Below are 27,411 nucleotides of genomic sequence, written 5' to 3' on the forward strand. Positions count from 1 at the left end.
GTGATGTGTACAGTGACTGAGGAGGGAGATCACAGGGACCAAGAAGTAGATTTAAATTGACCACTTGCCATAGCGAACTGATTGCACGTGTTTTGAGCATGAGTGACTGTTCAATGAACCTAGGCAGTGTCAATATCTGTTTTTGTCCTTTTGAACTACAAGGATATCTTCTGGAGAGAAAGCTTCATGTGTCACTGAACTGAGTTTTCACCTCTCCTATATCTTACGTGCTGATCAAACAGGCTTAGTTGAGCATTCACCAGTGTAGATTTGTCTGTAGTAACATCTTAACGACTTCGATGCTGATGACGAGCTCAGCTCGTCATCAGGCTTACCAGCCGTGTGCTGATGACGAGCTGAGCTCGTCATGTAACGCAGTAATTTAAAAAATGCCGCACACAGCGGGAAAAGCCGCCGCATCGATGCGGTTAACAATTAACAACAACACGGCTGGACTAAGATGTCAACAGAGTGGGGGCAATGTGAAAGGCCATTCTGGCAGCTGAGAGGATACTAAAGCTATGACAGAGCCAGGTTTTTAGGTCTGGCTTGACAAGGCAGCAGTCACCTGACTTAATGTGATCAAGCTGAAGTGGAGCTTTCAGGACTACTACAAAAGGGGCTTTGGCTCTACCTCCATGTTGGTAGCCACGAGTACATGTTTTGATTAGTCTGAGGTTGTGTGCTTTCACAGTCCACAGAAAAAGTACTTCCTCTCCACGCAGCTCTAGCTATTTTGTTTATTCAGCTGCCTGAGCCAGCTGCAGGATGGGTCTAAGTTTGAACTTTGAGGAGCACATACATGGTATTGTAATGCCATTAAAGTGTCTTAGATAACTTCATGTGTTTGTGATTCTCTAGCAGCAGCAAAGATGGGAGGAGAGCAGTCATGAGGAATGCATTGCAGTCCGCACCCCCTCCACTTCCATCATTAGCATTAGACTGCAGTGCAGTTATGTTTTTGGCTGCAGTATGGGCTGCCCAGGGCTACACTAATCTACTTGCATTCTTATGTCTGGCTTGACAGTCCAATTGTCACTTGACACTATCTGATCAACATAAAAGATATTTCAGAGTACTACTGAAGAGGGGCTTAGGCTCCACCCCATGTAAGCTCCTGACTACAGGATTTGCGCGGGTCGAATTTGTGTGCTTCCACTAAAAAGGCTACTTGTATGGTACTTCTACTCGATACAGTAAGACTGAGTTGCTTATGGTGTCTAGCCAATGATCATGGAGAAAAGCCTGATCTGTTTATGAAATGTTACAATAAAGGTAGTAGGTCTGATGTATTTATTGTAAAATGCATATGTTAAGAAGAATGGGCATTTAAAAGTCGATTGTTATTGCTCTATATATAAAAACCTACAGATAGGTATTTTGTTAGAAGGAATATCCTAGATTACTATAGTAGGCAAGTAGAAAGTTAGTAGGTTTTGGTTATCCTGTGTGACAACCCATGGGTTTAGACGGTGTGCTCTGTGAGCATCCTTGTTAGGCCAGGCCCTCCACGAAGAGATAGGGTTTTGCTTAGCCAACTGTAGTTTTGTATACCGTGCAGGTTATGCTCAAAACTGTAGGCCTAGGTTAGTTATGGTGTCAAGCTATAGGTCTGATTGGCGCACTGGGAACCGTTATGTTCGATGACACATTGATTGTGAAACGCATGTGTTGTTGTTAATATGCTTGTAAGTGTAGATTGTTATTACTCTGGAGAAAGGTATTTTGTTACATATAGTCTCATAGATTACCATTGTAGGCAAGGGATTTGGCACATTATATTTCTCCCAAGCTTTGTTACACCCTACGTTTTTTGATCTTTCTGTTTCCCCAACTCCTGTTCTTTTATTCCTCTTATTATTCTCCCTTCTCCCCTCTTTTCTTTCATTCCTTTTTTCTTTCTTCTTTTCTCTCTACTGTCCTACCTTCCTTTCTCAGTTCCTTTCTTCCTCCCACCGCTCATTCATTCTGCATTTTCTTCCTTCCTGATTTATTTCTGATGCCTATATTGCCCACATTTCTTACCTCCAGTCTTTCTTGTCTATTCTTTTCTCATTTTCTTCTCTCTTGCTTACTCTTTACACCTTCCACTTCTAGTTCTTTCTCCTTTCCATTTTCTTTTTACTTCGTTCATTGCCTTTCTTTCCATCCTTTCCCTTCTTTGTTTCGTTCCATTTTCCTGCCCGCCCTCTTTCCTACCCTTCGAATCTTCATTTTCGCCCTTTCTCCTGCTTTTACGTTTTTCTTTTTACCTTGCCTGTCATTTCTTTGTTTGATTTCTTCCCTTCTTGCTTGTTTGCCTTCGTCTCGTTCCTCCCCCCTTCTTTTAATTCTGTCCTTCGTTCCTTCCTTCTATCCATCTTTCACTAACTTCCATAACACTCTCCTCCTGCCCTGGATTTCCTTCCCTTCGCCCATAGCTGTTTGCTCCATTTCTCCATCTTTGACGGCCTCCTTCATTGCTATTCCAGACCTGTTTCCAGGCACGGGGTTCTTTCTTTCTGCCCTCCATCTCCTCTAATCACCCAGCTCTTCCCGTGACCTCTGCTCCTTTCAATCACGGAGAAAACCCGCGTTACCATAACAACCTAATGCGATCACTGAGAAACAGCCGGCCTCCTCTGCAGTCGCCCTGCAGTCGCCGCCAGTTGCAGCGGCCGCCTGGGGCCTTGAGCCCTCGGAAGCGATGGCTGCCCACCCCTCCCCCCTCCCTTCTGCCGCGTGGAGCCTATAACAGTATAACGGGAGGACGAATAGTGAGCTAAAAAGTGCACTGCCTCCGAAAATGTTTCAGACAAGCCCTGGCCCTGATGGTGCTCTGTGCTACATTCCGATCCTCTCAAGGGAGGCTAGGGAGTTCTTTACCTATTATTTATTTTTAAATTACGCCAACACATTCTTTTCAAATAAAGAGTTTCGGTTTGGCATGCAGTTCTGAGACATGGATGTGCCAGTGACATTTTACTTCGTGGCTGCTTTAACGATTGGCGGGGCCGAGGCCAGGGCCGCCCTCCAGCCCTCAACGCAGCCCCCTGCCCTAAAGCCTCCTGGCGGGCGAGTGCCCCATGTCCCGCATGCTCACTCCCGCACCGAGGACTGTGTCAGAAATAATTAGAGGAGCGCGTCGCTAACGCGTGCCTGGAAGCGGCGCAGCGCTGCAAGGCTCCACGTGTGCTCCCCGAGCCTCTTTCCACATCTGCATTATTCTGAATCCTGCACCTACGTGTGTCTGAGTAATGCGTCCAGTGCTCTCCAATGTGTCCCTTTGTTTTGGTTTTCATGCATTTTGTGGCATGGCAGTGGATTCGTCCATGACATCACCCAGGTCACGACACGACAGGTCATCAGCTGAGCTGAATGAGGGGGAAAAAGTAGTCAGAAATTGCACCAAGTACCGAGCCACATGGCGGTTTTTTGTACCCAGTTGTGATTTAGCATTTTGCCCTGGATGACCTATTCGCTAGAATGCTACATACCAAATGGTACAGCCAGCGCTTTAAGTGGGATGAAAAAACTGGGGGGTCTCTCAAATGTGCGTGGTCCATATAATTAAGGGCGTGGCTTAAAAACACCTAAGCTAATTTGTTCTTACCAGAGTGTGCCCCCGTGTATTTTAATGTTTCTGTCTTTGCATCCAGGCATATACTACAAGTAACATTACACCTAAACAAGCCAGGACTAGTGGCTTTGTCAATGGTTGTTAGTTACAAAAGATAAATAAGCAACAACTATGACTTCGTTGTATAGAATATTGAAAATGCTTCAGTTCTGAAATGATGAGACTGTGAAGAAACTATAACGAGCCTCTTTGAAGGTACATCATAGTCTGTGAAGGGTGGTGCTTCTGCAGAGTTAGATGGTGAGGGCAAAAACGAAGAGCCCGATAGGAACCCATCTCAGCACCTGCTATTTAGGACTGCTGGTGCTGAGCCCCGGAACGACCACGCCCACTTAAAGCCCTGGGTATGGCTTTTCTTGTCTTATTTCCCCACTCCTATTGTTGTGTTCGTCCCCCCCTTTGAGCATTTCTTCTTTACCATGTTTCTGATTGGTTGACCACTATCCGTCCACTGTTAATGAGTAAGCTTGTAGAATTCCCTCCCATATCAATGGAGGAGACAATTGCCTTAATCACTCAAATAAAGAGCAGGTGCCCCTCAGATATTATCCCAGCACGCATCATGCCACTATTGACTAGTGATCTGGGTGCTGGAATTCGGCACGTAGTTAATCTGTCCCTGAGTACAGGGGAAGTTCCCCCGGACTGGAAGCGTGCTCTGGTGAGACCACTGCGAAAAAACAATACCATCCCTTGGACCGAATTGACAAACTTGAGACCTATCTCACTCCTCCCTCTATTAGGGAAGCTTACTGAGAAGTTTGTCAACCGGCACCTGTCAAAATACATCGAAAGTGCTGGGGGGCTAGACCCCTCCCAGTCTGGGTTTAGGCCTAGGCATAGCACTGAGACCGCCTTGCTGTCCGTCGCTGACGATCTTCATATGCTACAGGATAGAGGCTTCTCCGTTATCCTGGTGCTTTTAGATCTGTCAGCGGCGTTTGACACTGTCACATGACATCATGACCTCCAGATTAATTGACATCGGTCTGGGAGGCAAGGCGCTGGCCTGGCTAAGGAGCTTTTTCACAAAGCGTACCCAAAGGGTCATCCTGGGTCCATATCGGTCGGAGGAGGTGGAGATCTCAAAGGGGGTGCCACAGGGCTCCTGTTTGAGCCCCACGTTATTCAACATCTATGTGGCCCCCCTAGCTAACATCATGAGATCCCACGGGTTCATCCCGGTATCGTATGCGGACGATACTCAACTCCTCTTTCCGTTTAAAACGATGACACCTGAAGTACGTAACACCTTTGCCCGGGGGATGAAAGAAGTGGCCCACTGGAAGGCAGCAAACTTCCTGCAGTGTAACGTCTCCAAGACGGAGGTGATGCTCTTCGGGGAAGCTAAACGCCTGTGGACTCCTGACTGGTGGCCTCAAGATCTAGGTCCAGTCCCTGAGCCCAAATTGGTTGTGAAAGATCTGGGAGTAAAACTGGATCAGGAGCTCGCCCTCAAACAACACGCTAATCAAGTGGTCGGCTTCTGCTTCCATGTTATTGGGCTTCTTCGGAAGGTATTCCCCCTGCTACCTGATACCACCAGAAGAACATTGGTACAGTCGCTCGTGCTGAGTAGACTGGATTATTGTAATGGTTTACTGCTAGCCGCCAACGAGGGGATTATCGCAAGACTACAGGTTGTGCAAAACACTGCTGCACGCCTTGTTCTTAACGTCCCGGCTCGTACTCAATCGAAACCCCTGTTAACAAAACTTCACTGGCTTTCAGTGAAACAGAGGGTGATGTTTAAAACATGCTGCATCATCCACAAGTGCCTCACAGGGAAAGGTCCAGATTACTTGACTAAAAAATTCAATTTATATGTTCCCTCCAGATCTCTTAGATCAGGAGATCAAGAATTGTTATGTGTCCCCAGGTTCAAGAAGACAAGACAAGGGGGAAGGGCCTTATCAGTAGCCGGCCCGCAGTTGTGGAATGATCTCCCTATGGAAATCAGACTATGCAGAGAACATCTTCCTTTTAGGAAAAAATTAAAAACTTTCCTCTTTCGCTACTAGGCTAACCATCTAGGAAGGAAGGATATATGACTGGGCCCCTTTTTGCTCTCAGATGAATCCAAAGGCGCTGAGATACTCCTCTGGGAGTCGATTCCTAGCGCGGTACAAGTTTGCAAATAAGGGGCTATTTATAAGCCTGGCCTGGAGGCAGCCTTTTCTTAGTCTTGCCACCCGTATATATTAAAAAAAAGCATACAGAATACATATACGCTCAGGGACTTAGTCAGCCTACTTCATTCATTGGTCTGTGAACTGTCATTCACATTTTCGTCCCGTCCTTCGTTGTATACCGCATGGGGCAGTGGGTCAGCCCACTTCAACCACTGGCGCACTTGTCTTGGTAGTGATGGCGTGTTTCCTGCTCACATGAGAACATTCCCCTAAAAGTGGTGCTCTTCAGTGCCAGGAATATTTTGAATCATACAGTCTTTTCATTATTTTTACTATTTTATTTTTAAACTTTTAACTTCTATTGTATATGGGTACAAACATAATAAAACAAATTGCACAGTTGTCGAGGCCAGACCTATTGACTTTGCCAGTGCTTGTTCTTGTCCATGAGAGTACATCGCTTTCCTCGCTGTCTTCAAGGTCCCCACCAAACATTTTATCTCTGTATTTACTTATTTGTTTTTACTATTGTTTTCTTGTCAGTGGCCCAGCAGCTGCACTCTGCTTCCTGGCTGCTCACTTCCTGCCCTCTATAATCTTGCATCAGTAGAGCAAAGAAAATAGAAACTCAAATAATCGCCGATGGGTTTGGCACGACACCTGACTCTGAAAGATTGTTCTTCAAGCAAGGCTTTTCTGCATGCACTGGCAGGGCAGCCATCATAAGTGGAACTCATGTTAGCTGCAATGTGAGTTGTGTAAATATTGCACACACAGAAGGGACAGTGTCCCCCCTATGCTCGACTTGAAGACTAAGCCCAGAGTCAGGTGCCAACGGTTCCAGTACCAAGTGGAATGAATGAATGAATGAATGAAATGAAAAGAAAATTTATAAAGCGCGATGGCTACCCTGGGGCGTCTATTCATATCATGTGGGAGGGATAGAGCACAAACATGGGCTGCCAGATTATCTCATGAAAAGTCAAAGCACATGTGTTCATGATGGCTTTACTAACTGGATTTTTTCTGTAGCATGCCGAAGCACAGGAAGAATGTCATCAGCTGTGTCACTGTGCACGACTCTCCTGACTCTGACACATCCAGCAGCATCAGCACGAAGGCAGCACAACAGCGCGAGCCCGTGAACCACCATGGCGACAGCAAAGCCTCCGTGAATGCACATGGAAGCGGGAATCCTCGCACCATCATCGTGCCGCCACTAAAGACACAGCCCAGTGAAGTGCTGGTGGAATGTGATAGCCTACTGCCAGGTACATCATACACATGTTACTAAGCTCTGTCAAATACTGCTTGTTCAACTAGACAACATCCATACCCCCTGGCTCTGATGCACTGTTAACATTGCTCCCCTCATAACACTTGTCAGTTATCTATTCTGGCAGGGTGTTGCTCTTTCTATTAACATCCATACCCCCTTCTCACTATTGCGTACTAAACCATACACAAGTCCTTCCCGATGAGCCCTACCCTTACGTTGACTTATGATTACTTCCCAGCCATCACTTTGCCCAGTATCATTTCTGCAGTGAACCATTACTTCGACCTTGAAAGTAAGCTTATAAGTAGTCTAAACATAAGTATATATTACATTGATTTAGATAGTGAATTTAATTAAAATAGTATTTTAAATATTTAAATATTTAACATTCATAAGGTTTTTACCACTTTAGTATAAATAAATAATAGAATTGTCTAGCATTTATAAGGGGTATGATAATATATAGATTTAATGGTTCCCGTATTATTCGAATTTAATTGTACTAAGATAATTACGTGTTTAACACTTACTACAGTTAGCGTTCATTATTTTGGAAATTAAATTGATTAGTTTTCATAAAAGGAACTTTTAGACTATTAAGGTTTACTTTTCATTTAATTTAACTTAATATAATTATAATACAATTTTTAATATTTGTTGTGCTTAGAGTTAGGGGTTGAGTTATTCTTATAGCGTACATTAATTTAACATAATGTGATTACTATTAACCCCTTCCGTGCATTTGTCGGCGAACGGCCGCTGCCGCAGCCCCGCCCACTGCGCTAAACCGCTGCACCACGTCGGAATTGCCGCCGCGGTTAACAAAAGTGCAAATTTCATATTTGGTAGGGTTAAGGGTGCCGTTTTATTTAAATGTAAAGTTAATAAAATTAAATCTGTAAACGTATTCAGCTTTAGTGTAAAAATGATGGAGTTCAAGTAAATGATATTTTAATTTTAGGGATTAAGGATAAGAGGTTGAAGTGATGTTAGGTTGAAGTGATGGTCTTTTGAATATTAGATATAGGGCAGAAGACATGGAACAAATGGTGGTTTAAGTATTGAAATACATTCCTACACACTGCTGATCCATAAACTATACATATACCCATGATACCATTTCACTGCAGCGAATTAAGCTCTCTATTAAACAGAAGAAATATCCTGTTTTGACTGGAGCCATGAAGAAATAAAAATTTCTACAACTCAAAGGCCCCATTATAATTGAAAATATTAAAGGCGAAATCTTAAGTTTAACTCATGGTGGGCATACCTTTCTCACATGAATTATAAAAATTAATCTCTTTCTTATATTTACACTTAGTAGAGCAATAGCTAGTTAGCGTGTTTTTCAAAATCCCAAAATGTTCCTTTGTCTTCATTATTTGCTATGATATAGACATCTTCTAAAAGATCAGTCCGAGAAGTCTATTGTATGTTAAACCGCCTGGCTGAAACGTGTTAACATGACTGTCCTTGTTGGGGGCCATACTGATGGTACTTCTTGGGACGAGAATAGCCTTTATTGTAAGCCTGCATTGTGGAAGATTCTAAATCTGAAGATCAACGACACAGGCAGTCAATAGGAATGCGTGTTCTATGTGTACTCTGTCCATATATATCTCTCCTTTGAAAATACAGCGCTCATTGACATGCCCTTTTAGGTAGGCTTTTCATACAAAGATTACATATGGATTCTATTCTAGTATGTAATCTATGCCATTCCCTTTGATAGATGAATCTTGTATTTCAGTTGCCAGGATGAGATCATTTGAATTTTTATACATTCTCATGACCCCTCATCAGTGTATCATTATTCAGTCTCTATGATACATAATCTCCAGTGTCAATTAAACTCATGATCCCTCTTCAGTGCTACCAGGAAAGCTTTACACAGCTCCATGGTCCTTTCTCGTTCCTGTTGTGTAGATTGTAAACATATCTCTGATTCCTCCTCGATGCTGCTGGGTAGACAATACCCCTGAACCACCACTGTGTCAACTCATGATCCCTCTATGCTTCCAGGTAAATGTTTTACATCTCCATGATCCCTCTTCACCTATGTAGGGTAAATTCAGGATTCCGTCTCACAAATGTTGGGTGAACTCATGGCCCTTCCTCAGTGCTGTGAGATACATGATGTTATCTGTTGCCATGCTACCTATATATATATTGCTGTGATCCATGCTGCTGTCAGTTAAACTCTGCTCATCTCCACAATCCACCTAGACCACTTATTGGGTAAACCCATGACCCCTCTTCAGTGCTGCCAGCTAAGCTATACACATTGCCATGATCCCTCCTTATCAGTTTTTGGTAAACTTATGGACTCTCCTCAGTGCGGCTAGGAAAACAATAACGTTCGCATCCTCATCTCCAATGTTGGGTAAACTTGTGATCCTTCCTCTAACTGCCATGTAAAATATAAACATCACCATGAACTTAATTCACTACTGAAAGGTAACCTACACATACCTATGGCACCCGTGCTCATCTAAGTGGGCTAAACTCATGAGTGCTGCCAGGTAAAATAGACCCTCCTCATTGCTATTTGGCAAATTTCAGATTCTTCCTCAATGAGACGAGGTAAACTACACACATTTTCATCATTTCTGACCACTAGTTACACACGTTACCATGAACCCCACATGACTAGTGTGAGGCTAAACTCCTGACAACTCGGCTATGCTGTCAAGAAAACTGTATCCACTGTAATAATCAATCCTCAGAAATCTTGGCCAAGTCATGGTCCTTTTCATGGTGCTGCCAGGTGAACCATACACTCTGTTCTTTACCGCCGGGTAACCTATACAAATCTCTGCAGTCCTTCTTCATCTGCATTGAAGGTCCCTCTTCAATGCTGCAACATGAACTGTAGACATTTCTATGGTCCCTTCTGCACCAACATCTGGTGATCCTCCTGAATGCGCTCAGGTGATCTATACACATCTTTATGATGCCTCCTCATCAGTGTTGGCTGAACTCGTGCTCCTCCATCAATGCAAATTATGCATGCCGTTATGATCCCTCCTCACATGTGTTTAGTACATTCATGATCCCTTTTCTGTCCCACCAGGTAAAAATTTAAATATTCCCAGGAATTTGATTACTGCCTCTAGGTGATCTGTACTTAGCACCACGGCTCCCTGCACTGTCTCCACATAACGTTGACTCGCCGTCACTGCTTCTGAGTACAGTTAGTTAAGCATCTGCATGAACTCTTGCTGCTCAGCAATAACCTGTGCACATTGTACTGCATCTCCTCACATCACTGCAGCAGGTGATTGGGTGCACTGAGGTGAACTGTGTGGAGATGTCCTTCATTATTGGTTCCCCACAGCTTCAAGGTGTTGAGTCAGTTGCACCTCGGTCCTGGCCCATTAGACCGTGATATATTGCCTTTATGTCCATTTCCTCAGCTAAAGGATTTGGTCTGTAAAATAATTCAAGTTACTCTATACTTTGGCACCCTCTTTATCCGGCATAACAATCTGCCTCTTAAAACATTGCCATGTTTGACCCATTCGACTTATGCTGTCATTTTAGACAACACTTTGCATTCAGGGACTTGCAGCTTAACCCCTTCATTTAGGTATTGATGTTACAAACCACAGTCTGCCTGCATCGTGCCTTTAAATAAAAAGTGAATGTGTCTGTAATCACATAATGCCACTTGGCATCAATGGTCACGCAGTGTCATGAAAACTGACTTCCAAGCAAAGAAGATAAAATGACATCTGGAGTCTAAATGGACCCGTCCTTGCCTTTTTGATGTAACAGTGTATTGAGCGCCACCCATGAGGAGAATATAGATAGTGGATTACGGTATGGTCAGCGAGTGTTTCATCTACCATTCTGTGATGTGGCCAACAAGCGTCGATGCATGCTTTGTGCTGTGGCCAATGAGCACTGATGCAAAGGGGTGTATATTGAGGTGTCTGGCCAGCTATATTCATGTTCTTGGCCTTCCTTCTTTTTACTATTGCAGACACCACCACGAGCCACACCACACCAGCGTACAAGTCCAAGTCGTCATCCTCCAACCTGGGGAGTGCGACCAGCAGCCACTCTTCAGGAGGCTCATCGGGAGCCATCTCATACCGCCAGCAGCGGCTAGGGATCCACACTTTCCAACAGCAGCAGCCACTGAACCTCAGCCAGGTAAGGAATGAGATCAGTCTTCTGCGGGCACAGAAATTGTCCTATAGGAATACCTTTGATATGGGTATTAAGCTGGTCAGAAACATCCTTCTTCTCTCATATGCGCAGTCTGATGATGTCATGACGGGGTTTATATTCCATTCATAGAACAGAGCTATGCTGCCTCCCTCTACTTCCAACCAAACCTCTGTGCACTTTCTTGTGATGTCCCCTACGTCCCTATATTTTTCCACGTCTCAATGAGAAATTAAACTTTTGCTAATGAGATGCTCTCTGCGTGTAGAGAGAGAGAGATATCCCCCCTCTGCAGGGTACGAGTTGAAGCTCCAGCAAAGCCAGCTCACCCCTTCATTCTTCTAAGGTTGATAAAAGGAGTATAATTTAGTTGGTTAACAGTATTACGAGATAATGTCAGTACTGTGAAATGGAAAAAAATGGTATAAGGTTCTATATAAGAACAAGTTATCATTATCGGCGTGGGTGCCAGCGCCGTGGCTGGATGGTTCTGTTACCCCTCGTCAGGGGTAGTAAGTACTATATAAATGCAATTACAATACAATTACAACAGAATCAGCTTCAGGCCATTCATGGTTTGCACATGAGTAAGAATTGACTGAGCATCAGAAGATCAGCATAAGCTAATGGAGGGGTTGGGATTCAGTCAGCTGGTGCTTCTGCTCTACTTCAGACAGTGAGAGACAAGTTTAGTTAATAACCAGAGCGTATCATAGACCGCATCCTAAAATTCCATTTGTCTGGCATAGCGTTGGTTAGAAAGACCACGTTTCATGCATGTTTGTAATCGCAAAAAGTGGTTTGCTGACTTTTCTCGCCTCAAACTATACTGACTATACAAGTCCACTGGCTAACTGCAGGTAGTGCTCATAGATTACTGGCTGAAGGATGGTGGTGGTGGTGGGAGGATGTGAGGCAAGCAAAAGAAAATGCAGATTCTTATGGATTTGACCTAGAACTGCCTACACTGATATTTGTGAAAGGAAAACCGTACATGGCGTGGGCGGCTGGCCCTTATCAGTTTATTTATCTTATTGGGTGCGATTGTACTTAAAACCCAATAAAATTGATTAATAAAAAGCAATTACAGATATTTAGCATCTTAACACTGGCTAGACTGCTGTTCACTTCCCAGTGGTGTCGCTACAGGGAGATCAGAACCATACTCTAAAGGCACAGTGTCTGGTCACTGTCAGTAGTTACTGCGGAGCGCTACCTTGGCCAGAGTACCTAGGAGTGCTTCAGATATTGTTGTACTGTTAATACCATCCCCCAAAAATACCACCTCCACTGAGGGCTCCAGTACGAAGATGCTTTAATCTGACTACATACCAGCTCCTAGATGTTGAGGATGCGGCGAACTGCATTAAGTAGCAAGTGTTTTGTGTTCTGGTACAAAATGTATTCAAGGACTCAGATTAGGAACTTTTCAACAAAGTAATAATCCAGATTCACATACTTTGTATTATTCTGCCAACTAGTGGTTAATTCTTAAAAAATATGTTAGTGAAAAAAACTTCTTAGGTTTACATGTAAGTAGACTTTGAGCCCGCTCTTTCAGCCATTTGTTTTCTGCGACCAGCCTTTTTTAGGTCTCGCTGAGCCAACGCGCACGCGTTGCTCTGTGAGAGTTAAGTAAGGGCTTTCAAAAATGCTCCCAAAGTCTGCATGCGGATCGGGCACTCTGCATGTGCGCCGGGCGTGCACACCATTTGTCCGCCTGCAGCCTTTGGGAGGACTTTCGCAGCCACTTTGATGTTCTAAGTGAGCCGCGCGGCCACTGAGAACATCAAAAGCGGCCGCAAAAGTGCTCACTATTTGCCACCCGCTCCTTTATCCCACTTCCTGCTTGTTCCTGTTGCTGCTACTTTCCACTGTTTGCTCTTTCCCTAATTCTCAACCTCTTCGTTTTTCTAGCGCTCTTCTCTCCTTTCCACTTTTCTTACTCATTCATCTTGCCTTGTCCTTTTCTCGCTCTTCCTTTAGTCTCCTTTCGCCTGTCTCTATCCTTTTAAGTTGCCTCTTACTCTCCTTTCTCTCAAGTTTTCCCTTTTCATATTGTTAGTCTGCTTTTTTTCTTCTCTCGCTCACACACTTGTCTGAACCTGTCTTCTAAGCTTCTCTTCCCCACTTTGCCTATTACCCCCTTTATACTCCCCCCCCCCCGTTCCACGGGAATGCTTGATACAGTTTTTTCGGTAGGGCGTTGCAAAAACAGAAGTGCTTCTAGGCTCTTCTTTTCTTTTTCTCTCTTTCCCTTTTTTGCTCCTTGTTTTCTTGCTCCCTTTTGTTCTCTTTCGTTCTCATGTTCTCCTCCCCCTTCAATGGTTCCACCACCTTCCCCCGAGTTGTCTTTTGTTTCCGCCTCCGTTTTCTCTTCTCCCCCGTCATAATCACTCTCCTGGCTCCTCTCCCCGCCTCACCTTCTGCCCACTTCTCCCCCTGATCTCTCTGCATCTGGCTTTCCCTTTTCTCTCCCCCCCCTGCCCCCCTCCCCCCTCGGCGGAGCTCAGTACGACCTGTTGCTTCCCTTTCCTGCCACAATGACTCTTCCACATGTTATGGTTAATGAAGATGCGTTGTGAGCCCGGCCGATGACACTTCAAGAGGGCTTGCTCCCCTCCCCTGTCCCTCCTGGAGGGGAGACCTACCTAGTGCCGGCTGACAGTCTTCACACAAAATGTGTGATATTTGGCAAATCGCTTGTTTTAAATGCCACATTTGTAATATAGTTCTCATAAGTATCAGCGTTAATCATTACCTATTCTGCAAGTTAACATTTACAGAGACTGTGCACAAGGCAACATAAACAAGAAACACATTAGCTATTAGCTTTTCTAATTTGTTCATTGCTTATTTTGGAACATATTTCACATAATTGAACAAATGGGGATAGGAACATAAGACCTTAGCTTTACGAACATCAGTCTACTGAAATGGTTGCAAATCCCAAGGGTCTAAATGCTGGCTACTGTGAGTTTCCCCGGAAGGCCACTTATTTCTTCTTTCCATCTGGTTCACATCAAGGGATCATCTAGTTTTAAATAGGTGGTTCTAGTTACTTTAGGGAGGATGGATGTGGCTGGTTACACAACATTCCCCAGTTACACACTTTTAGCTAGATTCAGTTTTCATAGTGGTGGCATCATCCTTGTATTATCGGTCCAAGTGGCTCGTTGCATCTGGGCACAGAGGTCCCATGTTGCTTGCACGTTATTGGATCGACCAGAATTATCTTGGGCGAGGTGCCACTGACTTGTTGCACTGAGAGCACAGGCCCACATTCTTGACTAGTTGCAAGTCATTGGTCTTAACCTAATCCTCTTGACGGTGGTAGGGTGCACTAGTGTCTTCTTGTGACAATTCACAGCTCAGTATTTGTGCTGGTTAAACCAAGTTTACTGTACTCTCATAGCCACACACAACCCCCCCCACACACACAACCCCCACACACAACTCCACACACAGTCCCACACACACACAACCCCCCACACACACAACCCCCAACACACACCCCCACACACACACAACCCCACACACACACAACCCACCACACACACACAACCCACCACACCCACACACACAAACCCCAAACATACAACCCCACACAACCACAAGCACACACACAGCAACACACACAACCCCACAACCACACACACAACCCCAAACACAACAGACACAACCACACACACAACCCCAAACCCAACACACCCAACCCCACACACACAACCATCTATCTATCGCCCTCACTCTATCTATCTATCTATCGCCCTCACTCTATCTATCTATCGCCCTCACTCTATCTATCTATCACCCTCACTCTATCTATCTATCTATCTATCTATCTATCTATCTATCTATCTATCTATCTATCTATCTATCTATCTATCTATCTATCTATCTATCTATCGCCCTCACTCTATCTATCTATCGCCCTCACTCTATCTATCTATCGCCCTCACTCTATCTATCTATCTATCTATCTATCTATCTATCTATCTATCTATCTATCTATCTATCTATCTATCTATCTATCTATCTATCTAGCTATCGCCCTCTATCTATCTATCTATCTATCTATCTATCTATCTATCTATCTATCTATCTATCTATCTATCTATCTATCTATCTATCTATCTATCAATCGCCCTCACTCTATCTATATATCGCCCTCACTCTATCTATCGCCCTCACTCTATCTATCGCCCTCACTCTATCTATCTATCTATCTATCTATCTATCTATCTATCGCCCTCACTCTTATCTATCTATCTATCTATCTATCTATCTATCTATCTATCTATCTATCTATCTATCTATCTATCTATCTATCTATCAGCCTCACTCTATCTATCTATCTATCTATCTATCTATCTATCTATCTATCTATCTATCTATCGGCCTCACTCTATCTATCTATCGCCCTCACTCTATCTATCTATCTATCTATCTATCTATCTATCTATCTATCTATCTATCTATCTATCTATCTATCTCACTCTATCTATCTATCGCCCTCACTCTATCTATCTATCGCCCTCACTCTATCGCCCTCACTCTATCTATCTATCTATCTATCTATCTATCTATCTATCTATCTATCTATCTATCTATCTATCTATCTATCTATCTATCTATCTATCAGCCTCACTCTATCTATAAGCCATACTCTATCCATCTATCGCCCTCATTCTATCTATCCATCTATCTATCTATCTATCTATCTATCTATCTATCTATCTATCTATCTATCTATCTATCTATCTATCTATCTATCGCCCTCACTCTATCTATCTATCGCCCTCACTCTACCTATCTATCTATCTATCTATCTATCTATCTATCTATCTATCTATCTATCTATCTATCTATCTATCTATCGCCCTCACTCTATCTATCTATATCTATCTATCTAGCTAGCTATCTATCTATCGCCCTCACTCTATCTATCGCCCTCACTCTATCTATCTATTGCCTTCACTCTATCTATCGCCCTCACTCTATCTATCTATCTATCTATCTATCTATCTATCTATCTAGCTATCTATCTATCGCCTTCACTCTATCTATCTATTGCCCTCACTCTATCTATCTATCACCCTCACTCTATCTATCACCCTCACTCTATCTATCTATCTATCTATCTATCTATCTATCTATCTATCTATCTATCTATCGCCCTCACTCTATCTATCGCCCTCACTCTATCTATCTATCGCCATCTCTCTATCTACCTATCTATCGCCCTCACTCTATCTATTGCCCTCACTCTATCTATCTATCTATCTATCTATCTATCTATCTATCTATCTATCTATCTATCTATCTATCTATCGCCCTCACTCTATCTATCGCCCCCAGTCTATCTATCTATTGCCGTCAGTCTCACTGAACCATAAAATCATCAGGGACTGTATGTTACTTGATAAAGCGAAGGAAATACAATGGCTGTCCTTTATTAAATCTACATCTAATTATTTGGGACGACCGGAGATTTACACCAACCCAGAAGGTCTAACCAAAGCTGACATCAGCTGGGTTAAAACAAACGTTTTAAGGTCCAGAGAACTGGATCGTGAAGTCACAGAAATAAGTAAACCAACTGTGAGGGCTCATTATATGTTGATAATGTCCATATCGAGTCAACCGTACTTGACAATTGTCACCAAACCTTTCCACCGATGGTTGATAACAAAATTTCGTTTTAATCAGTTGCATTTGTTATTGGGAATTTTTAGCGGGTGGTGCAAACCTGAGGACGCTGCTCCTTGCAAGTGTGATGACCATTCATATCAGGACTCGATGCATTTTGTGTTTTTTTGCCCATTTTATATGGGAGGCAGGAAAAAGTTTATCATCCCACTATTTAAAGACAGGGGTTTCTTGCAGGGAAAACCTGCATTACTCTACCTCCAATTAATGGAATCCCCTGCCGTCATGTTTGGGGTAGCAAACTTCCTGTTTGCATCCATCCGCAATAAGAAGAACAGATTCTTGGGGCAAACATCCTCGGATTATGTATTATCTCAAATCGTAATTGACACCACCAATCAATGGAGATCGCACATGAAGTAAATTTTGCTGTTTTTAAATCTGCCTTGACTTGCCGACTTCCATGTGCAATTTGTAAGCTTCTACGAACATTTAATAATTCAACACCACTGTGTATTTTGTATATACGTACGTTTTGTGTAATTTATTTTTTATTCTTCCTGTATTAATTAATTCTGATCTCATCATGTGTTTGTATAGCATACTTTTATGATTTTAAAATAATCAAATAAAGTGGATTTGATTTGATTTATTGCCCTCAGTCTATCTATCTATCGCCCTCACTCTATCTATCTATCTATCTATCTATCTATCTATCTATCTATCTATCTATCTATCTATCTATCTATCTATCTATCTATCTATCTATCTATCTATCTATCTATCTATCTATCTCTCTATCTCTCTCCCTCACTCTATCTATCTATCTATCTGCCTCACTCTATCTATCTATCGCCCTCACTCTATCTATTTATCGCCCTCACTCTATCTATCTATCGCCCTCACTCTATCTATCGCCCTCACTCTATCTATCGCCCTCACTCTATCTATCGCCCTCACTCTATCTATCGCCCTCACTCTATCTATCGCCTCACTCTATCTATATATCGCCCTCACTCTATCTATATATCGCCCTCACTCTATCTATCACCCTCACATTAATTATCTATCGCCCTCACTCTATCTATCGCCCTCACTCTATCTATCTATCGCCCTCACTCTATCTATCTATCGCCCTCACTCTATCTATCTATCTATCGCCCTCACTCTATCTATCTATCTATTGCCCTCACTCTATCTATTTATCGCCCTCACTCTATCTATCGCCTCACTCTATCTATATATCGCACTCACTCTATATATCACCCTCACTCTATCTATCACCCTCACATTATCTATCTATCGCCCTCACTCTATCTATCTATCGTCCTCACTCTATCTATCGCCCTCACATTATCTATCTATCGCCCTCACTCTATCTATCTATCGCCCTCACTCTATCTATCGCCCTCACTCTATCTATCTATCGCCCTCACTCTATCTATCTATCGCCCTCACTCTATCTATCTATTGCCATTTCTCTATCTACCTATCGCCCTAACTCTATCTGTCTATCTATCGCCCTCACTCTATCTATTGCCCTCAGTCTATCTATCTATCGCCCTCACTCTATCTATCTATCGCCCTCACTCTATCTATCTATCTATCGCCCTCACTCTATCTATCTATCTATCGCCCTCACTCTATCTATCTATCTATCGCCCTCACTCTATCTATCTATCGCCCTCACTCTATCGATCTATCACCCTCACTCTATCTATCTATCGCCCCCACTCTATCTATCTATCTATCTATATATCTATCTATCTATCTATCTATCGATCTATCTATCACCCTCACTCTATCGCCCTCACTCTATCTAACTATCGGCCTCACTCTATCTATCTATCGCCCTCACTCTATCGATCTATCACCCTCACTCTATCTATCTATCGCCCCCACTCTATCTATCTATCTATATATCTATCTATCTATCTATCTATCGATCTATCTATCACCCTCACTCTATCGCCCTCACTCTATCTAACTATCGGCCTCACTCTATCTATCTATCGCTCTCACTCTATCTATCGCCCTCACTCTATCTATCTATCGCCCTCACTCTATCTATCTATCGCCCTCACTCTATCTATCTATCGCCCTCACTCTTATCTATCTATCGCCCTCACTCACTCTATCTATCTATCTATCTATCTATCTATCTATCTATCTATCTATCTATCTATCTATCTATCTATCTATCTATCTAGCTATTTAACTATATATCCATCGCCCTCACTCTATCTATCTATCACCCTCACTCTATCTATCTGTCTACCTATCTATCGCACTCACTCTATCTGTCCATTTATCGCACTCACTCTATCTATCGCCATCAATCTATCTATCTATCGATCGCCCTCACTCTATCTATCTGTCTATCTATCACCCTCACTCTATCTATTTATCTATTTATGTATCGCTCTCACTCTATCTATCTATTGCCCTCACTCTATCTATCGCCCTCCCTCTATCTATCTATCGCCCTCCCTCCCTCTATCTATCTATCGCCCTCACTCCATCTATCTATCTATCGCACTCACTCTATCTATCTATCGCATCACCACAGCATCACTCAGGGGCACCACAACATCACTATGCACTACCACAGCATCACTGAACTCCACAACATCACTCGTCGCCACCACAACATCACTCAGCGCCACCACAGCATCAATCTGTGCAACCATTCAACAACAACTGGTTCAAATATGTTCTCTCAATATTTCAAGCTTTATTACAAATGTCACAAAAAGAATATTTCACTTCTGTTCTTGGATTTTCGTCACAATAAAATACACTGAAATAATCTTCACAAAAGTTATTTACAAAATTTTAAGCTATTGCCATCATAAAATACAATAACTTTTATTTAAGTATTAATTATTTAAAAAAATTAAAAGCCATTGTTATTTGTAATATCAATACATCTAAGTCACGTAAATAAAACACATATTGCATTACGAATGCTATAGGTGTCACATTTGCGAAAGTTATAACTACTGGCATCGTAAATTACAAAGCTATTCATTTCGCTATTTTCAAAACCAACACATAAATAAAAAAAATTGTCATTATCAATACCAATAGCTCAAACTTTCCTAATGCGAGACCTATTGCATTGCAAATGCTTGTTATTCATTGTCTTGAGACTTTTAACAGTCACATCTTGACCGAGCCCAAGAGGAGTATTCATCTGTCACCTACTGCTATTGGTTATTTGGGCATATCCTTCTGCCTCCCTTCTAGTGCTCTCCTGGAACTGCATAAGGGACTGACTACTCCATAACTAAACTGCTCGTGGCTCCTAACCGTGCACCTCGCTTGAATGTGCGGACACTGCTTGTGATAATACATTTAACCCATTGGCTTTGTTGATATCGTTTATTTTGACCAATAACATCAACTGTAAGCGCACAGTGACACACTCTATGTTGATTCAAACTTTTTCTTTCTTGTTTTCCCAGCGAGTAGCCTCAACCTAACTTTCTGCAAAAGGGGAATTAATCTTGCATACAAATAAACATTTATAAGGAGTTCATTGTAGTAGTAATAATAGTTTTTCATATACCGCTGGCTTCGGTTATTTCTAAGTGCTGTTACTAATACTCTGTTTATGGTACTTCATTTAATAATCTTTCCAAGGAGGGGAGGCTGCTTCTGGCTAGATGGGAATCAAACTGATGACTTACAGGCATCACTTTTGTCAGTGCGGAGCATTCTGTTCACTAAGCCATCTTGCTGAAAGTTTAAAGATTGGAGCCAATTGTGAAAACTGCTGTCTATTCAACTCACTGACTTAAACAGGGCTTGAGTTGAGGCTAGATGCAGGTAGACAATGACTTCACCAATTTTCAGAGGGTAGATGGTGTCTAGCCTACACCAAAGCTGGCCGCTATCAGTGGAGTGCCACGTCCCTTTTCTGCTTCTCCCCAGTGCTTAATTTGAGCCTGTGGTTTCCGGTGCTCGGCATTTAATTGTCAGCAACAGTGCTTGTGACAGTCTGCCACAAGGTGACGCTGTCTGGCCAATTGAGAGATGACCACAACAACAGTTAAGCATGAATTCAATATACATACAAAATTACAATTGCCTGCTTCCCAAGTCATTCTTATAGCTTTGGGTCCTGAAATAATCCAAACTGTCACACTTATAGGAGTGTGGTGCTTAGAAGTTGTGTTATCAATCTTTGCAGTGCTAGCAGGGGGCAATGTGTGGTGCAAGCTGCAGTGGCCTCCTGACAAGAGCCCTGGCACTTACTGTTTTTTACAAATTAAGCACTGCTTCTCCCGATATGCTGAACTTGTCCTGGTGTAATTGTCTGACCCCAGGACACTTCTAGCAGGCCTGTATGTGTCTGCTTTTGTTCCAACCCCGGGACACTTCTAGCAGGCCTGTATGTGTCTGCTTTTGTTCCAAGCAGCAACGTGCAGGAGAGGAAGGGCCTTATCAGTTTCCAGCTTCACCCATAACAAAGCCGATGTCAAGGGGCCATTAGGCGATAGGAGTATCCTGGCGGAGAGGTATTGGGAACCTCACACATAGATGCAATGGCAATGACGCTGAACATCCCGTCATTCTGGGCAAATCACTTAATCTCCCTGTGCCTAACAGAAATGAATGTGTCCTCATGTAACGCAACTGGTGGTATGTAAAGCACTCTGATACTCGATACCGGGTCATGTTTGCTCTAAACAAAACTCCATTAAAAAAATGGTGGGGATACAAAGATATCACTTCACAGGTACTTAAGAGAGAAACACTTTTGACTTTGTTCAGTCCCTGTATGTAAGAGATATGGATACAGTGTATGAATTTCAGACGTGTTGGTCACCCCAGTATTTACACAAATAACAATTTAAATACCACTACTTTTGTTTTATTTCTTTTATAGCGCTTTAGCGTTACAGTAGTGCTAACGCATTGTAAAAGATTTCAAACAAAATAGTGGTATTTAAATTGTTATCTGTGTACGTGTGATGGAAAGCACTCTGACACCCTGCATTGGGATGAGAAGGCTACTACTCATCCCAGTACAGGGTGTCAGAGCGCTTCACATCACACGTACAGATTATAAATTGACAATAAATCATATGTGTGAACAACAATGTAGAGGATGTGCTACATAAGACAGCGAGGATTACAAGGTGTGGGAGCCACATGTCTTTCATACCTCATTGTGCTATAGTATGATTACAATTATCTGTCTTAAAAGCAGTAACCCACTTACCTATTTATATAAAATAAAAATCTGTCATTTGCATGTTAACATGACGTGTTTGCAGGAGACAAATTAACTCTCTATACTTCTTTGTTTTAACCCATTTAGAGCGTCGAACGTTCAGCGTCCAGTGCTGAACGTTCGAATAACGGGTGGGGCCGCGTCGGCCAACGGACGTGCGCAGCACTACCAAGGTAGTGCACGCGATGACCATTGGCCGACGGCAGCGCTTAAGGGGTTAAAACGGAGACTAGGCAAAACACAGATCTCTCCAGCAAATGCGTTATTCTCCAGAGTTATCTTACCATTATTATTATTCCCTGAGATTTAACTGGTACACAAAGATCCCGGCAGCAGGTACCTTAACCCCATAAGATGTTGTAAAATACAGACACTGTAACCAATTAAGAAGAACAGATTTACTGCCACGTTTCTGATTTTTGCTAATTTCTTTATGGCAGGGATTTTAAAAAAATGTGTACGGTGAGAAACAGATTTTGCACCAGAGTTGCATCAATATTTAGGCATAACTCACAGTGCAAAATCTCATTTGTTAAATATTGTAATTCACTCAAATGTACTCATGATATACCTTCTAAACATATGTGAGGTCTTAAGATCTGATGTCAGTGACTGCCAGTGATGTATTCAGTTGTGATGCCACTTTCTGTGATGTCATTCCTGTGATGTCATGCGCAGTGATGTTACACCCATTTTGCCTAACTTGGGGAGTCCCCCACTTACTTTTTTAGGACTGAGCCCTAGGCTTAAAGCAAACCTGGGTTGGTCACTAAGGGCTGCAATTAGGGTTTGGGTGAGTGGAAAGAATGTCACAAACTGGAGGATCTCTTCTTCCTGCCAAATCTGTGGTTCCCCTACTGTATTTAGAATTAGCGGAACCACTTAGTTACCATGGGTAGAACCTCTACTGCCACAGGTCTTCTGGATCACTATGACGGTCGGATGAGTGTCACTCTTTTCCCTGCTCGTGAGTGCCAGGCGAGGCATGCTAGGAAAGGGATAGGAAAATGTTTAATCACCACCTAAAGGCAGGGCATACTCTCACTGCACATTGAGGCCCTTTACTTTTCCTCAAAGAAAACAACCTTCTGCTTTGAGAGTTTGTTTTCTCTAAAAAAAAAAAAAGCGTGCTGAGCTAACGCTTTACACGTGGTATCCACTCAGCAAATCTTCAGGAGCATGGGTGGATGTCCAATCCCTGACAGCCAGTGTCTGAAGACGGTCCTAAGTGCATGGGCCAGAAAAAAAGGCCTGCAAAGAGTCAAATGACAGCACAGTGTCCCAGAAAAGAGCTAGCTGTACTGGAAAACGAGTGTGTGAAGTGAAAATATTGGCAGCAACTCGAGGACCAGAAATGACAACAAAGGACTGCAGAAACATCCTTGTTTTTATCTCTTTCCTAGTAAATTCATTGGCTCCCTTGTTAGAGGTCTTCTTAAAATTCCAAGGAGGTCCAATGTCCATTCTGCTGTAGATGGCGGGGCATTTGTTGTGTTTTTTTGAAGGGCTGGGACCCAGCTCTGCTCTTATATTGCATGTTGCTTCTCTCCCATTTGCCAGAAGACTTTCTTAATTGTCTAAGCTTGTCAATGTTTTTCTCCACAGGCACCGCCACACCTCTCTGCAGAGCGCACTGTGAATCCCCGGCGGCAGCAGGCATATATTGCTCCAACCATCGCACAGGCGCCATATTCCTTCCCACACAGCAGCCCCAGCCATGGCGCTGTCCACCCTCACCTGACTACAGCGCACCTGCCCAGTCAACCCCACCTCTACACTTACACCGCGCCAGCCGCTCTGGGCTCCACTGGCACAGTAGCCCACCTGGTCGCCTCCCAAGGAGCAGCCAGACACGCCGCCTACCCGACCAGCATCGTGCATCAGGTGCCCGTCAGCATGGCCCACCGAGTCCTCCCTTCGCCAACCATCCACCCGAGCCAGTACCAGGCACAGTTTGCCCATCAGACCTACATCCGAGCATCTCCAACCGCAACAGTCTACGCGGGCTTCCCGCTGAGCCCTACCAAGGTCAACCAGTATCCTTTCCTCTAGCTGCTATCTGGACAACCGGTTGGGGTACCATGGAAGGGAAAAGGGCAGAGGCGCTGCTTTTTTATACCCAAGAACAAACCTGCAAACAGGGCAAAGAAGGCCGGACAATCCCTGAAGGGCAAGTTCTTAGAGGAAAGAGAGCAAGAAGACAATGAAGACATGGTGGAGGTTTCATGAAAAGGAGTATAAACAAACATACACGATTCTTCTGAAACGCCCAGCCCACATTTCGCTTCATTCTTGCCAGATTCTTTGCCTATGTTTGGCCCTTCGTAAATAACTCTACGGATAGAGCATTTAACCATCGTGTAAGAGTTTGGCAATCTGCTCAAAGACACAAAGGAAAAAAAAGACAATGGAAAATAGGGAATTGTATCTGCGATTGCAAGAACGTAGGAATTTATTCAGATTCTAAGTGGGCCGAAGCCCAGGTAGCGCTGTAACTATAACCCGTTACCTATCTAGTTTTTAAAGAAAAAGTGGACAGAGGCGGGGAGGGAGGGGCCAATATTGCATTTTTTCAATAAACGTTCACTCAAGGTTCTCGCCATTTTGGAGGGAAAAATGCACATACTTGTGAAATGCTGGATTCCTATTTCGTCTTATCGTAGTAGTGTGCTGCTTGTCCCCTTACAGCTGAAAAACGTGGCATCATTTTGGGACATCTTGTCTTTGGGAGCGCTCCAGTGGCTACTGTGTTTTGGCTGGCGAGGAGGCGTGACTTCAGGATTCAATGCTAACGCACTTTAGTGCTGTAGGGGAACGAACATGGGCTTCCTTCCAGCCGGGCTCCTCTCAAAGGCAGCAGCGCTGTTTCGGAGACACCCCCTCCCGACGTAGAAACCTGTGCTGCATCTAGTTTCGTACCAATAGAATTGTTTTTTATCCCCTCATTGTTGAATGCACAAAAGTTAAAAATAACACTAAACAAATGTGGTATAACGTAGGCATGTAAGTAACATTGTGGTTGTCTCTCCACGTGGGTTGGTTCTTCACGGGTGTACGCTTGTCTGTGCGTGTGTGTGTCTGTCGACCCTGTGTTTGGGTGTGCTGTTTCTGTTCGGCCCTCCAAACTCGAGAGCCCTGGCCTCACACCTCTCTCTTGTAGTGCCTTACCGAATCTAAGGACGTCGCCCCACAGCCGCGATGTCTTATGGGTGCTCTTCGAACACACGGACTGCGGCTGCGCAGAAGAGGGCAATGTCTCGGCCGGTGTTTGGTTGACTCCAGTGTTGCAAATGTTCCCCGGCTTTCAGCCATGTTGGGGGAAGGCTTTGGCCTGCCTGCAAGACACCAGGCAAAAGGTTGGTCCTGATATCTGATGCGCTGATCTTTTTGGAACATTTTAAAATATATTCCCCAAAGGTGCGTTTATGGGGTCTTGCTTAGGGTTCAGTGACACCTGAGAGGGAATGCCGTTTGTCTATAAAGCAGGCGGGTGTGGTATGCTTAGAAGTCACTGGCAAAAGTCTCAGTTTGAACCATTAAGCCTCAAATGAGACAATAGACCCCCACCCACCCACCATCTCAACCATTCCTTGTAGCCAAACTTGAACTGTGCTGTTCTCGCCATGGAGCCTTGCACCTCAGTCCCTACCTCTTCCTGTGTGAATACGTCACTCACTGGTCGCTCATATCACATGCTTCCCAAAGGACAATCTACTAAATGCTAAACCAAGAAGGTGAGTGCATTCCCAGGGTCTCCTAAATGTGTCTACTTCCAGCAGTCCATCATTTAGCGACAATAAGGAGCAGTTGTAGTAGAATGCGAATAAGGTCCTTCAAAATGGCTAGGCAAGCAAAACAAACATTTAAACTTTGGGCCACAAGGATACAATCTATGCCAGATTCAGCAGGGTATCAGCATGAGAGTAATTGACAAAGTAGGCCTAAATAGAAACCAATTGCATACAGTATCCAAAATATCTGGAATGGCACAACACGTGTTGACCAACATTACACACACCTGACATAAGCCATACATAACACATTTTAAGAATCCATTCCTTATATGTGTAAGAGTAGGAGCTGTCACTTGGTTCACACTTTACGTTTGAGGAATTGTTTTCACAGGTAAAAACCTGTTCATCTACCTGCACCTCCTCACACCCAGACCTTCATTTATGGCATAAGGTGGCAAAGCGTATGATCGCATTGTTTCAGATGAGATGGTTAGATTCATTTTAGCACACACAAGCAGAAAGCAAGCAGCTCCATGGTTTTTAAAGAGAGAAAGATTCATTACTTCTGTATTAACCCCAGTGCTATTTTAAATCCATCCCTACAAAGGGAATGTGATTATGCTTATATAGGATGATGTCAACTGTGAGTCATTCATGCTAATGAGCATGAATTCCTAGGTGAAGCACATGATTCCCGTTTCCATATTGATGGCCCTGATTTCTCTGCAGTTTTACATTATTTCCATACCGATTCTTCTTTTTCCTTCGCTGCTGCTTCTGTTTTCCGTTGTGGTGGTGATTTTCATGCTAATAGACATGGTCACCAAGCCAGTGTTCATGATTTCCGTGTGGCTTCTCGTGATTGCCGTGCTGATGGCATGATTTAGCTGCTGATGCTCACAGTCTCACTACTGATGGCCACAGTGTCAGTGCTAATGCTACCGGTGTCCACACCGATGATTTCAGTCCTGACAGCCTTGATATCAATAGTGTGCTCATGATCTGTGGCGATGGTGTTGGCCCTAGTCGTGCGCTTGATCATTATCCCAATTTTTGTTGCGTATGTCAATGTCTTCTGCAGTTACATGCCCTTCTGCTTTATTGCCATCCATCTGGTTCCATCTCTTTCACACTGATGCCAAATGCTGCACCCATCGAATCAACAGGTTAGCCGAATTGATCATTTCACGAATAGTGCGCGCCATGAGTGAGTGGTAGAAATGAGACAGAACGAGTTATGGACCTGAAATGTGGATGGTACACTTCTTTTATCTGACATGAATTTCTCACTGAGGGAACATTTGTCTGGATTAATTTCCCCCAGTTAAGATCGGGGCGGGGGGGGGGGGTCACTTCTATACACCAAAGTAGCTTTCAGAGTCCAAAAATACATGATCTGATTCCAGTCTCTGATTTGTCTTTGCTTCACAGAAGCTCAGACTTTCATTCTTGTGAGGTTGATTTAAATGAGTAGCACTCACTTGTGTAGTAATAACATCTAAGGCCATATTATAGAAAGTGCCCTGAGGATGCAAATTGTGGGCCCGATTCACAGAATGAACTTAAGACTCAATCCT

At 43.4% G+C, this 27,411-nt stretch overlaps 1 protein-coding gene across 3 annotated transcripts in view; it reads left to right on the plus strand.

The window, feature by feature from the left end:
• The window catches only part of HIPK2 (homeodomain interacting protein kinase 2), a 305,511-nt gene extending 280,407 nt beyond the window's left edge, over positions 1-25,104 (plus strand). For all 3 annotated transcript variants that reach the window (XM_086952951.1, XM_086952954.1, XM_086952953.1), the window contains exons 14-16: positions 6,784-7,022; positions 11,019-11,191; positions 23,706-25,104. In XM_086952951.1, coding sequence (XP_086809077.1) covers positions 6,784-7,022; positions 11,019-11,191; positions 23,706-24,152 — 859 coding nt within the window. In that variant the 3' untranslated portion in view covers positions 24,153-25,104. The remainder of the gene's footprint in view (positions 1-6,783; positions 7,023-11,018; positions 11,192-23,705) is intronic.
• Positions 25,105-27,411: the final 2,307 nt, after the last annotated feature.

The sequence above is a fragment of the Lissotriton vulgaris genome, chromosome 1_2 (genome assembly GCF_964263255.1).
Source record: "Lissotriton vulgaris chromosome 1_2, aLisVul1.2, whole genome shotgun sequence".
Taxonomy (NCBI): domain Eukaryota; kingdom Metazoa; phylum Chordata; class Amphibia; order Caudata; family Salamandridae; genus Lissotriton; species Lissotriton vulgaris.